The sequence below is a fragment of the Tyto alba genome, unplaced genomic scaffold, assembly GCF_018691265.1.
Source record: "Tyto alba isolate M040663 unplaced genomic scaffold, T.alba_DEE_v4.0 Super-Scaffold_38, whole genome shotgun sequence".
In the NCBI taxonomy this organism is placed as follows: domain Eukaryota; kingdom Metazoa; phylum Chordata; class Aves; order Strigiformes; family Tytonidae; genus Tyto; species Tyto alba.
In genome coordinates, this window is record NW_024881313.1 from 19,042,259 (window position 1) to 19,055,319 (window position 13,061).

Genomic DNA, 13,061 nt, shown 5'->3' on the forward strand with positions numbered 1-13,061 from the left:
TTTCTCTGTTGGAAATAATGTACTAATATATTTATCGATTTTTAAAATACAGCCAATAAATACAACATTTGGTCAGAATATGAATCAGTGCTTTCATATAAAATATACAGTACCATGCCTTTGATAAAACAGAACCAAACGTAAATGACATTTTTATACTTCCCTGTATCAGGTTGATAAAAGATTTTTATTGGTTAATTAAAATTTTGTAAAGGTACGTGATTGAAATGTGTGAACAAGGATTGTTAACACTTGTTTATTTCTTAGCTGTGATGGATCTTGCTTCCTGCCATCCTTCAAGGGAAGCTTAATTTGCTCTGAGTTCATCTTTACAGGAGATGTGGCATCTCAGAAAATCTCACCTAAGATAGATCACTGAGGTCATCTCTCTTCCACTGACTTTACCCAGTCTTTGAAACCATCCTAAAATACACGAGGTCACAGGTAGTGCATCCATATCAGGGGCCAAATGGTAAAGATGCCAGGTTAAAAAGTTGCCGAAATATAGAAGCGAGCTCCAACAACACACTGTTGGACACATAACACCATCTTACTTCTTCTACAGGGCTCAGGACTACCACACTGTGCAAATGAGAAGGGAAAATAAGTATTTACTAGAGGTTCATCCTACAAGCACATGCACAAGAGTTATTCCTCTCGGACCAATAAGAATACCTGTTCTAGAAGTATTTGTAGACCTGAGCCTAAGAGGAAACTAATGCATGAAGCCTTCTATTCCACAAACTACCAAAGAATACTAGTGACAAAAGAAAAGGAAAATAAAGACGGAAAATAGCATTTATTATGGGCTATTTTTCTTAGCAAGGCAGGGTAGACTCACACTATCCAGAGCTCTTTAAATCTTCCTTGATCTAGGTGCACCATACAAACAGCTGAGGCATCTAACTGTACTCCTCTGAATCAAATCTACACTAGATGTTTAGAGTAATTGATCTGTGTTCCTCTCTATGATCTTTATTTCCCCCAGAGTCCAGAATACTCACTATCAGAAATCAGCCCTGAGATCATAATGTGTGTGCTCCATTCAGTTCTTGCTGGTATTGTTACAGGATTAGATAATGACTGGATAATAAAATAAGTTATTTAATTTTACTTAGAGACAGCCAAAACGAAGCATTCTCTCTGTGTAGCTCTTCAGTCTAACTGGAAGAAGGATTATGAAGATTTTGATAACCCCAAACGAGTTTTTCCTAATGACTATATAATTTATGGAATATCAAGTAATTATTAGGTTATTAAATTTTAATAATTTTAAACTATTGCACAAAACTGCCATACATGTTTATTTAAACAAGTTATTAAATGCAGGAATATGCAAAATAATCTTTTCCTTTATTTAAATTAACAGACACCAGAGCTTTTTCTCCCTTATCTTAGTGTCAACTGCACTATGCAGTTATCTTAATATACGGGGAGGGGCATGTAGCAGGGTGGTGGTTGTCTGAATTTTCCACTCAAAAATCAGGAGGCATGAATACAGGAACACAAAGGGCTGCCTGCATCACAGACATGCCGTCCTCTGCCACAAGCTATCATGTCATACTCCTGCTCAAATTGATCAGTGCTCACTTCAACACAGACAAGATTTTGGCCTTTATTTTTTCTGTCAGGAGGCTATTTCTATCAGAAGGTTATTACCTTGCTCCCTCAATAATTAGAGACCTTCCTTCAAATATACACCTGACCAGCTTATTTATATTTGTTATGTCCACCATTTTTTTTTATATGCATTAAATGAAGTCTTTCCCTCCTCTCCCTCCCAATGACAGCAATTATCTCTCTTACAAATCTTTGCTAAATAAACCAAGTACCTTTTAAAATTCCTCTTTGCTTTTCATTCTTTTTATCATCCTATTATCCTTTCTCACTTTGTCCATTTCTGCCTGAATTCATCTTTCTTGAACATGATTACAAGAACTGCGTATTAGTTCCTTTTCTGTACTGGAAAATTTGCACTCTTAACCCAGCTCTGGAGATTGTGCTTCTCTTTCCCTCACTCCAGCATATCACACTGGTGGCTCACAGAAAACCTCTAATATACACAAGCCTTCCACTTCATTTGCTAATTCTTCCTGTATGGTGTGCTGATTCTCTTCTGTGCTGCTAGCTTTGCATCACAAGTAAACATTACTTAAATACTCCTGCTTTTTGTGCTAACATAAAAAAAAATAGATTCTTGCAGGTCCAAGACTGTGCTGCACAAGTAACACCACTCCAGGACAATCCCTACTCCTACCAGTTCAACCTGCTGATGCCTCCATCTCAACTGCTGGCAGTTCCTACTTCCCCAGCTTGCTTCCCAACCACCAACAAATGGATTTTTCACTTGTTTGACCTCTTTTCCACTCCATGACAGGTGATTTTACTGATCATCATCTTTACATCTTGTACAGCACCAATCATGCAGCTGAAATGAAACAGATTTAACAACGGTGGAATATGAACAGGAATTGAGGATGCCATTTGTATACCAGTGCATTACTCTGAGTATCTTGCCAGTCTCCTCTAGTTGTTAAAAATAAATGCTGAAATACTCTTAATTAATACAATCCAGAAGAAGAATCTCTTACTTCATGACCCGTGTCTGCTGCCCTGGAAGCAGCTGCTACATAATAGTGGGGGTCCAGTACAACAATTCATTCTCAAGAGGAAAGCTGGGGAGATTGTCTTTAAATAGAGGACTGATTCAAGAGTGGATTTTTCCAGATTGTCACTGCCGATAAAATGAGGTTTTCAATTACAATGCTTAGCACAGAGCCGCCTGCCCAGGGAAACCTATGTTCCAATGCTGCCAAGCGATATATGGTCAGCATAGCATTTAGCAAACCATTTCCTCTGCTAAGAGTTAATGTGTCAGTCTTTAAGATGGCTTGCTCTTCTACCACCTTTCCTGATGGAAATGTGAAAAGCGCAACTTCCTTTCAAAAACATCTTGAGACTCTTGACTGCAAACTGACAGTCTCATAGGGAAAACCTGTTTTCTAGAAACTTAGCAAATGGTAACTGTTCTATCATAATTCTGCCTCACAGGAATAAGGAGGTCAAACAGGAAGACAACAATCATTAAATAAAGTGTTAAAAGGTGATTGCTGGGTTCAATGGCAGCTTCAAAATGCTAGAAGTCTGAAAGCTATTCTAAGCACTCAGGACACAGCAAATTATTTTGTTTTAGCTAAGATTACACTATCAGGTGATGATGACTGCAATAGACTGCTGTGATAAAAGCAAAATCACTACCCTTTCTGTTACAAGAACAAACAGGCAAAGAGCAAGTTTCACATGAAGATTGATCAAGAGTACATGATTAACGCTAGAAACGTACCTAAAGAGCAGCTTTCTGGATTAACTTTGCTGTAAATGCCAGCAACCATACCCACCCACTGATACCAATTGCATATCTCAGCTTTACCTCATCTTAATCAAATCAGTAATTACCTTGCACCAATTCTGATGAGCATCACAGGATTTCCGTTCTTCATAAGAACTTAATTCACTGTTTTTGTTCAAACATTCATGTCTGTCTGTACTTGTCTAAGTACACTGTAACCACTAAATCATACAATCCATCATCTCTTTGTCAGTACCCTAGACAGAGAAGATCCTCTGAGAATATGCTTATAACATAAAGGTCACTTTGAAAATTGACTAAAGGCATGAATAAAAAATAAAACATTTAGTTAAGCCCTTTGAGGAGATGAGGTTGCCATTACCCTTAACTGCTTCAGCAAGTGCTTCAACTACTTTTCAACACTATCGTGACACCACACAGTGAGTTTAATGGCACCTTCTGAGTATATATAAAATCAAAGCCAAAATTCAGCTTACTAACTTTCAGAAAGTTAGTACAGCAGAGATTAAGAATCATTATATACGTGGCAAACTGACCTGTTTCCAAACGATGCTGTCACAGGATGATATGTGCAGTGGGTGTATTTTAGCCAACAAAAGCTAGCAAAGTGCCAAGAGCTGCTGAATTTCCTGTTAAGAATTAAGAGCCCCTCCACACACATTTTCTGCCACAATATATGGCCCATCTTTTTGTCAGCACAAGTCTTCCTTGAAAAATGAGTGTTGGAAAAAATCACCTGGCATTATTTCTCATGAAAGGTAAGGAAATTAAAGGAAATGAAAGCATCTACAAAGTAAGAAGAGCTGATCTGAGGGTCCAACCGGCTAACATGCTTCTGAAGTAAGTGCAATTCCACTTCTATACTTGGTGCGTGAGTATCATGTAAAACAAAAGTTTGAAAATGTAAAAGTATGCAAGACAAATGACATTTTATCTGTAGACATAATCATCCCTCACGGGTGTCATTCCTACTTACCAATTAATCACTAGAGGATGAATATCCTAAGACAAGGCTAAAAATGGGGTGTAATTTTTCACTAAATATGCTTGAAACAGCCAGTACATTTCACAAAGGAAAGAAGAGGTTTGTGATCTATTTGGTAGTCACTTCACAAGTGCAACCTCACAGAAACTGAGTGGTAATCTCCTATATTGACCACAGTGTAGAGTTATGGCTTGTGTCAGCCATAAGTAGAAACCTTAAGGTTTAGTAACATGACCACAAGCAAGTGCATTGCCAACACTTACTGAGTTACCACTTTCTGGCTAAGATAACAGCAACTGAGTAAATATGTTGTTCTAGTCATCACCAACACAAATTGTATTACCATAAACCCACCTAGTGAAATATAACTTGCTAACCCCTGAAACTTGGCACCTGTGATCGTATGACCGTACCCTCTCTGCCTTAGCTATTATTGACAATGTTAGACTTGTAAACAAAGTAAAATCAGTATTTCCAATCAGCCAGCAAAAGTAATGGGTATAGGGAGACAGTTACCATCTCTGGAGCTCAAAATCTATCTACCATATAGATGCATAGCTCCTGGTTTATGAAAGTACCTGAAAGTAAACTGACTGATCTGATTGTCAGCTGCTAGCATATGTGAGCTCTTCTCAGTGTTGCAAGTGAGGTTATCTAAACAGCATTCTCTCCAGTTATCCATTTAACTGTACTGCTCTATCTCAGAATAAAAGTTAAGCTGGCTGGGTCTATCAAATGTCGCAAGTTAATTTTTAAATTTTTCTTTTGGCTGAATGATCAAAAAAACCTCCCAAGAGCTCAATTTTGCTTAGCTAGATATCTACAGAGAAAATTACTATATTCACATCTCAACCTTGTGATTTGCCTAATGAGAAAAAAGACAGAGTACCTCAATACAGGCTCTGAAAGAAACGGGAAGTTGAAGGTGGTGTATAGTTGTTAGTGGGAAAAAGAAAAATTTAATCACAAAGTGGAGTTTTCATTTCTTCTGTGTTCACAGCTTATCTGCTTTTGTGCACAATAATGCTACTAGACCTGTTACCTAGATTATGCCATTGCGTATAAGTTTTAACACCTAAAATCAAATGCAAACAGAAAAATGTCTGTAGCAGGTGGCATCCAAGTAATTCTCAGATCACATATTTAAAGGAAACTGAAAACAAAAAGGACAATCTTGTTCAGCACAAAAATCCACAAACTCTATTTATAGCATGTGAAACGAGTAAAATCAAGAATCAAAAGAAGCTGCTACCCGGATTCTAACACAATTATACAGATAGTTTTAATTTATGTTTTAAAAATAAAATGGTTATATACTGAATATAAAAGACATCTAATTGTTAACATCTGCATGCATTTGGTTTTCATCAGTAATCTTTGAAAATAATAACATTTTAACTGAATAAGCTTCTAATAGCAAAATAGAAGCCATGAATGAGCCATAGAAAGATTCTTTAATTCCCCGCCCCCCCCCTTAACAGGTAGAGTCTGATTTTGCTTACACTGTTAACTATACAGGCTTCAAATATTTACTGTGGACAAAATCAAAATCAGCCTATTAGCCAAGACAACACTGTTACACTGCAGCAAAGAACAAGACAGCAAACATAATATGGCTAATTTAAAACAAAGAGCAAAAGTTGAGGCAAGTGACAAATTATAGAACCTTTTATATCAATTTTGATTGCACAGGGAAAGTTGCCAGAACAGTTAATATATCCACAGCTATAATTTTTTTTTAATTATAGATACATAACAACAGCCCTCAACCCCCCAAACTGAATATGGGTCAAATTCTTGAAACTGTGCCTCAGTCCTTGAAACTTTGCTGTCCTCATGGTGTCCAGAGCTGTCCCTCTGAGAAATGCATGAGGGTCCTTAACTTACGTAGCTCAGCAAACAGAAATATAAAATTGTCAATAAAAAAACCTACAAAACATTATCAAGAAATCTAGATGCAGCTTCATAATGGACTGTGGGGAAGGGATGGTCTAAGGAGACAGGCAGCGGTTTCCCTACACCACGTCTGTAGTGTATTGTACTACTGGAGGAAGGGTGTTGCAGCCTACCTAAATCCTGAGAACACATATTACAGCATAAATATCAGGACACTTCAGAGACAGACACACAATTTTTGTAACCACTCTTCCATTTGTGATCCTTTTCACTTAAATTCTATAAATGAAGAACAGTCTACAAAAGACATTTCTGGATCATTTAGTTTCATATAGAAATTTACATCTCAGTTACTTAATTGGAATCCCCAAACCTTCACTTGTGAATATTCTTTGGTAATTGAGTTCGGACAGCAGCCGCATTAAAAAAAAGTCAGAAATGCTTTTAAATTATTAAAATATATTTTTTAAATAAAGGGGAAATGCAAAAACTAACTTTCTAACCTAGAGGTTGTACTACATGTTCTACTACCTATTGTTTCCAAGAAGACAACATCACAGTTGTTGTCAGACATGTAAAAATAAATTCCCATCTAAAGTTTTACTGTAGACTGGTAACATGGAATTTTTTACTGAAAAGATGTATTTCAATTCAGTGAATGATTACAGACAGTATTTCCTAAACAAGCATTTGTACATAGAATTTTGAATTAAAATGAAGAAGTGCCAGCATGAGGTTTATTTTTTTCCAGTTATACTGCTGACAAAAGTAGTAGTATCTGTATTTGAATTACCAGTTTCGTAGACTTTTGTAAACCAGTCCAGATCAAAACAGGTTTGAATTCTGGATATCTCTTTCAAAGCATAACAACCTGCATCCAAAACCATTAATAAATCACTATTTCCATCTAGAAAACCTTACTGTACATACTTAAAATTAGTACTTCTCAATGGTTTGTAATGCTTGCTTTTTTACATCTCTCATGTTACTTAATAGCTTTTAGAAATTAACAAATGTAGGACAATATCAAACAGTCTCTGTGCTTTCCTAACATGTCCAAACTACATTTATTTACCTTCTTGTCAGCAAAATTTCTTAATATAAATGTACAGGTTTGCATATTTGCCCTGAATACCAAGCTACTGCATGGATTATGAAAGATGGACATAGCTGATAACTCTTTGTCAAATACACTACGGGGGGGGAAAAAAAAAAAAAAAAAAAATCAACACAGCTACACTATATAAGTGATACTTACTATTTATATGTTTCTGAACGAATGTACTCAAAAACATGAGATACTCCCAGCTGGAACTGGTCAGCAATAGGGGTAACCCAAGGATTGTTCTCTGCTTTGAAGACTTGCTTTTGACCAGTCAAATCCAAATTACCTGAAAGAGATTAAACAAAACAGCATATGAAAAAACCTTGAAATATCAAAATTTTAAAAGAAATATCTTGCTGTGAATATGAAACTTTTCATTAATTTCAGAAAGTACAACCATAATAAACCCAAATATTTCAGTCTTAGCTAAGAAGAACAGGAGGACATAGTGGTTCCCACCATGATGGATGCAGTTCCACCCTATATATTTCAGTGCTACTACAATATTGCACAGCAGGATGGAACTCAGCCCACTGCTTAAAATATTTATTCATGAAATTAATTTTAAGCAGGGCTTAATAATGCAAAGGTGTTGGGCTCTCTCCATCATAGCTTGCAGAAATGAAGGGAGAATGACACTGTGGTAGGAGTTTGCTCTGCTGAAGCTTAGCATTGCAAAGCATTTCTCAAACACTGCTCCAAGCATAACGTCAACAAATGATGCTCTACATGCTTTTTGCCTTCCCAGTGCCCAGCATCTTGTTTGTACCAAGATCCTATCACTGATCCGTGGTTGTAGTTCTCTATACTGAGAAAAAAAAAAAAAAAGAACGTCATTCTTGGAAAATGCAAGTTTTACCTATTCTGTTGACAGGAAGACTTAAGAGACCTTTTAGGGGTTTGCTTGAGTTTTTTGTGTGTTTGTTTTATAAATGTTTCCCACCCAAAACCAAAACGGTACATGCTCTGCTGAAAATCCTCATGACTATGGATAAAACAGGCTGAATTCCATAACAGTCTAGTCATTGAAATATTTTGTGTTCTTTAAATTAAGAAATCTGTGCTATCATTTTAGATTTATTTTTGTGAATTTTACAATGAAGAGAGGCCTACCATCCCCCACAAAATCTAAAGTAATAAAGAAACAAAAAAAAAATTAAATCTTTAACTATGGGAAACAGCCCAAAAAAATTACAAAGTTTTGAAGACTGACTGAGCTAAGCTGTCAGAAAATTCTGAAAACAACCTGATGTGCTGTTTTTTTAAAATTAAAGGGACTTGTAGCATGAACACACATGCATACTATAGGAGCTGCTGCAAGCAGTGTGCTTACTGGGCATTTCAGTGCACACTCTACACTACAGCTAATCCTTGACACGTTGCTGTCCGTAGAAAGGGTTAACACAATTAAAGACAGACCATTATACTGTGTGAAAAGATGTCACGCATCTCATATCAGCCTATCAACAAGTTACCATTACCTTAGCAAGCTCATTTGTCAGCTGTCTGAGGCCTGTTCTTTTGAAATAACAACAGGCAGGGAGCATTTCACCCCTCTGTCAGTCAGGCAGCAATTGCCCTCGCTGCCTCACGCTTCAGTGCGCCTCGTTAGGAGCCTCGCACCCATCTCCTTTATTAAGGGACTCGGCAGCCCTGTTCTAACAAGGATCAGGAAGCAGGATTAAGTACTGTGACAAAGAGGACCTAATAAGCTAGAAACTGGTGAGTCTAAATCTATGCTGGTTGGCTCAAGGCACAGGCTCGTGCTGCTCACTATTCAGTTTTCAGGCACAGGCCACCGGGGAAGCAAGCCAGCGCTGTGATTAGCCGTAACCCTCTGACCAGTGCGGCTACGAAGATCATGTATCACTCAGGGGCTTGCTTTGCAATTGCAAATTGGATTTTCCATTTTATTGCCTGCAAAAAACCCACATGCATTACTCTCCAAAACTACCAACGCTCTAAGCACTCACTTGTAATTACAGGTCTCCAAGTACTGCGTCAAGGTAAAATGATCAATCTGTGTATGACTAATAAAAATAGTTAAATCTGGGGAGGCAAGCTTGGCCCCATCATGGGTCAAATTCAGTGTTGCTTATAGGAGTAAGTCACATTCCCAAACTCTCAATAGCCAGGGTGTCAGCTGGATCCTCTCATCCTGAGATGTGTCAGAAATTTACTGCCCAGGAAATGCTGCCATAGTTTTCCATCCTCACAGCATAGTGTGCCCCCTTCCATTCCAAGTACCACATGGCCTATTTAAACATAATTAATTGTAATAAATATATTCTACTGAAGCCAAAGAACCCTTACAGTAAAAACAGGACTCAAGCAAAATGAACTGTAGGTCTCCATGCCAAAGTAATCACTTCATTTTCCTCCATCTTCTGTTTTTCACCAAAACACAGTGGGAACAGATACAGTTATTACTTTTTACCTTCAGAAGGAAGGGGCAGACAGAGGCCCTAAGGATAAAATTCACCTCATTACAGAGAAAACCAGGGCACCCAAAAGTCCATAGCCTGCACTGAAATCTACCTCCTCCTTGCCCATGATGCCCCCTTGTGAGCCCTCTGGGCAGCAGCTGGCCCAGCAGCCCATCCCACTGGCCACCTACCGCTGGAGCGAGAGGCCAGCTGCCACTTCACAGACCAGGTTTTTAATAGAAGAATTTAATGAAGTGTTGTAGTGTGAAAAGGAACAACCTGTCTGCCCTCATGGCAAGCACCAGGCAGAGAGTGGGTGCTCCTCTGCAGGGAAGTAAAGGAGGGCTGTCTCACAGAAAGCAGGAAGGAGGTAGCACCTGTCACCTTAAACTCCTCCCTGTTTGATACTGAAATTTTCATCTGGAAATGAAGGACACAAACAGGCAGAAAATTAAGGAGGGTAAGAAGTCACAGAGAGCCTGATTCACCTTATCAGCACTAGAGAAGAAACAAAGCCTAACACTCCTGCCACAAAGCAAACCACTTGAGAACAAAGAAGCCATATAAAACTGAGACAGGATGAAGACATGTCACTGCTGCATAAGCTTTTATTGCTTGAGGCCAAATTCTGGTGTCCATTCTGTGCTTACAACTAAGCCACGTGTGAATCGATGGCCTACCTAATCCTGCTCTGGCTGCAGGACATCCAGGAGTCCCAAGCACAAGGCCGGAGTCTCAGGAACTGCACATGCTGGGGTACCCGAACACATGGGAGCCCTGCATGGACCCTTCTGCCCCAGTGCACCAAGACAAACCCAGCCATGTGGAAGAGATGATCAAACCCACCCGAAGCAATGGATCTGGCACCAGGCTCACTGCCGGAGTGCTGTGCAACTGGACACCTTACAGATGTGTCCCTGTCCCCCCCACCAACCATCTCCTTGCCTAGGAGGTTTTTTTACAGCAGCACTGCACTAAGAAATGCTGTTATTCCATCCCTGCAGCATTAGAGCCACAGGCCGGGGAAAGAGCCATGGCAGATGCGCCTTTATGCATATTGTCTAACAGCAGCATCAGCAGAACATTATCCCCAGGCCTTTAGGAAATTTATATACTGTTCTGCTACACGGATCACATCAAATCCCTCAGATATTTTTAGTAAGCAAAATACAAAATTGCCTCTAGTGAAAATCCAGTACTGAAGATTCAATCACAAAATATATTAGGGTTGGAGATTGCATTGGCCATTGCTGGTTTGTTCTTCCCATGTACAACAGTCTATTAGAAAAATATTTGTTTATCACCCCTAAAATTTGGCATAACTAGTAGATTAAAATTGTATTTCTTCATAATGGACTTAATATTCTTGCTATTTTGCCATACTGAAGAGACCAACTCCACTGAAATGCATTACAGTCATATGCCTCTGGTAAGAGAGGAGGTTACCTGTAAGACTAGTCAGCACAACCCCTTTCCTAGATCACTTAAATGTTTTTCGAATTATTTTTGAGCGCTTTTAAAATTACTCTTATAAATAATCTAAACTATATATCCCAGAACCCAGGACTAATGTGCTTAAGGAACCTTCTAATTTCTAAGCCTGAAGGATACTTTTTTTAAGCTTTCTATCTTGAACAGACATAAATTTCCAAGTAGGAAAAATGCAAAGTGGACATATGCTGCTACCAATGAGCAGACACTGAAAAGATAACAGAGTCCGGAAATAAGGAAAGCAGTCTAACAGCTGTCTGCTGTGGACGACCTGCACAGAATGACCAAAAGCTTCTAGAAGGAGCCAGCTGTGTGGTCTCAAAAATACCTGATCTTGGCATTTTTTTTTTCTGTCTCAGCACTCATTGTGTCTAAAGATGATCCTGAACCATCAAGTTTGCTTGGATCAGTGTGACTGATCTTCTGTGTTTAACCTACCTTAAAAACAAATTGTTCCTATGCCCAACTAGCAAGTTGGGCAGCAGAATGTTTACAGGTCTGCACAGATCTCTTGTGAACTGCCACCTGGAAGCTACAATAAACAGATCTACACCAAAACCCTTTGAAAATTCAAGGGCAAAATCAAAGTATTCATATTTTTAATATTAATGTGTTCCAACATATGTCATCCATTGTCTAAAAATACCATTTACCACAGCTTAAATTCAGAGCTCCAACAGGCATGGGTAGGCAGAAGGGACATCTCGTATGACAGTGGGCACACCCCATCCTGAGTAACATTTAAGGGAAAAGGCAGCTACAGTTTCCCTGCACCCCCCTCAATAAATCTATCTTGCATTTGGTCTAAAACATGATAGCTAACGTTTCTTGTTATTTTCTCTCAGTGCTGTTGAAATAAAAAATGGTTTGTGTGAACATTCATATTTTGCTCAACTGCCTGCAAAGGTCAGAAGAGAGCTCATAAAAGCAAATAAAATGCTGCCTCCTGTAGTCATGTTTGCAGAAAGTGTCAGAGACAAGGCTAAGTGTCATACCCAGTTGACAGGGTCCAACACTGTTTAATGTCTTAAGTGACGTGGATGATGGGAACAAGTGTACCCTGATGAAGTTTTCTGATACCACCAAACTGAGTGGGGAAGTGGATACTTCGGAATGGAGAGCCACCCTGCAGGAAGACATGGAAAGTCTGAAAGAGCAACCTAACAGTAACCTTATGAAAGTTCAAGGACAGGAGTAAGGTCTGGATTATGTTTTCCCAGGTGCAAGGAGTGCAGCACAGACTGGGATCTTACCTAGCTAGGGAGCAGCTCTGTGGAAAGAGACCTGGGGGTCCTGGTGGACGACAAGCTCAATATGAGCAAGCAGTGTGCTGCAGAGGCAAAGCAAGCCAACAGGATGCTAGATTACATCAACAAGGGCACCACCAGCAAAGATGAAGGAGTCATTACCCCACTCAGTGCTTGTCAGGCCACAAATGAAATAATGTGTTCAGTTTTGATCCCCCCTATACACACAAAAAAAACCCCCATGGGCAGGCTGGAGAGGGTCCAGAGCAGGGCCACAGAGATGATCAAAGGACTGAGAAGCCTGCTATATAAGGAAAGGATAAGAGAATTACGTTTGTTCAGCCTTGAGAAAACAAGGCTAATGGGAGACCTTACCATCATGTTCCAGTACTTAAAGAGTGGCTACTAAGAAGATGGAGACTCCCTTTTTACAAGGAGTCACATGGAAAAGACAAGGGGTTATGGGTGCGAGTTACTCCTGGGGAGATTCTGATTGGACAGAAAAGATAAATTATTTACAATGAGAACAATAAGTCATTGG

General features: G+C 39.0%; 1 protein-coding gene across 1 annotated transcript in view; it reads right to left on the reverse strand.

Annotated features, from left to right (window-relative positions):
* Positions 1-13,061, reverse strand: part of RSU1 (Ras suppressor protein 1) — a 113,115-nt gene that overhangs the window by 58,177 nt on the left and 41,877 nt on the right. The window contains exon 8 of the mRNA XM_042802044.1: positions 7,510-7,642. Coding sequence (XP_042657978.1) covers positions 7,510-7,642 — 133 coding nt within the window. The remainder of the gene's footprint in view (positions 1-7,509; positions 7,643-13,061) is intronic.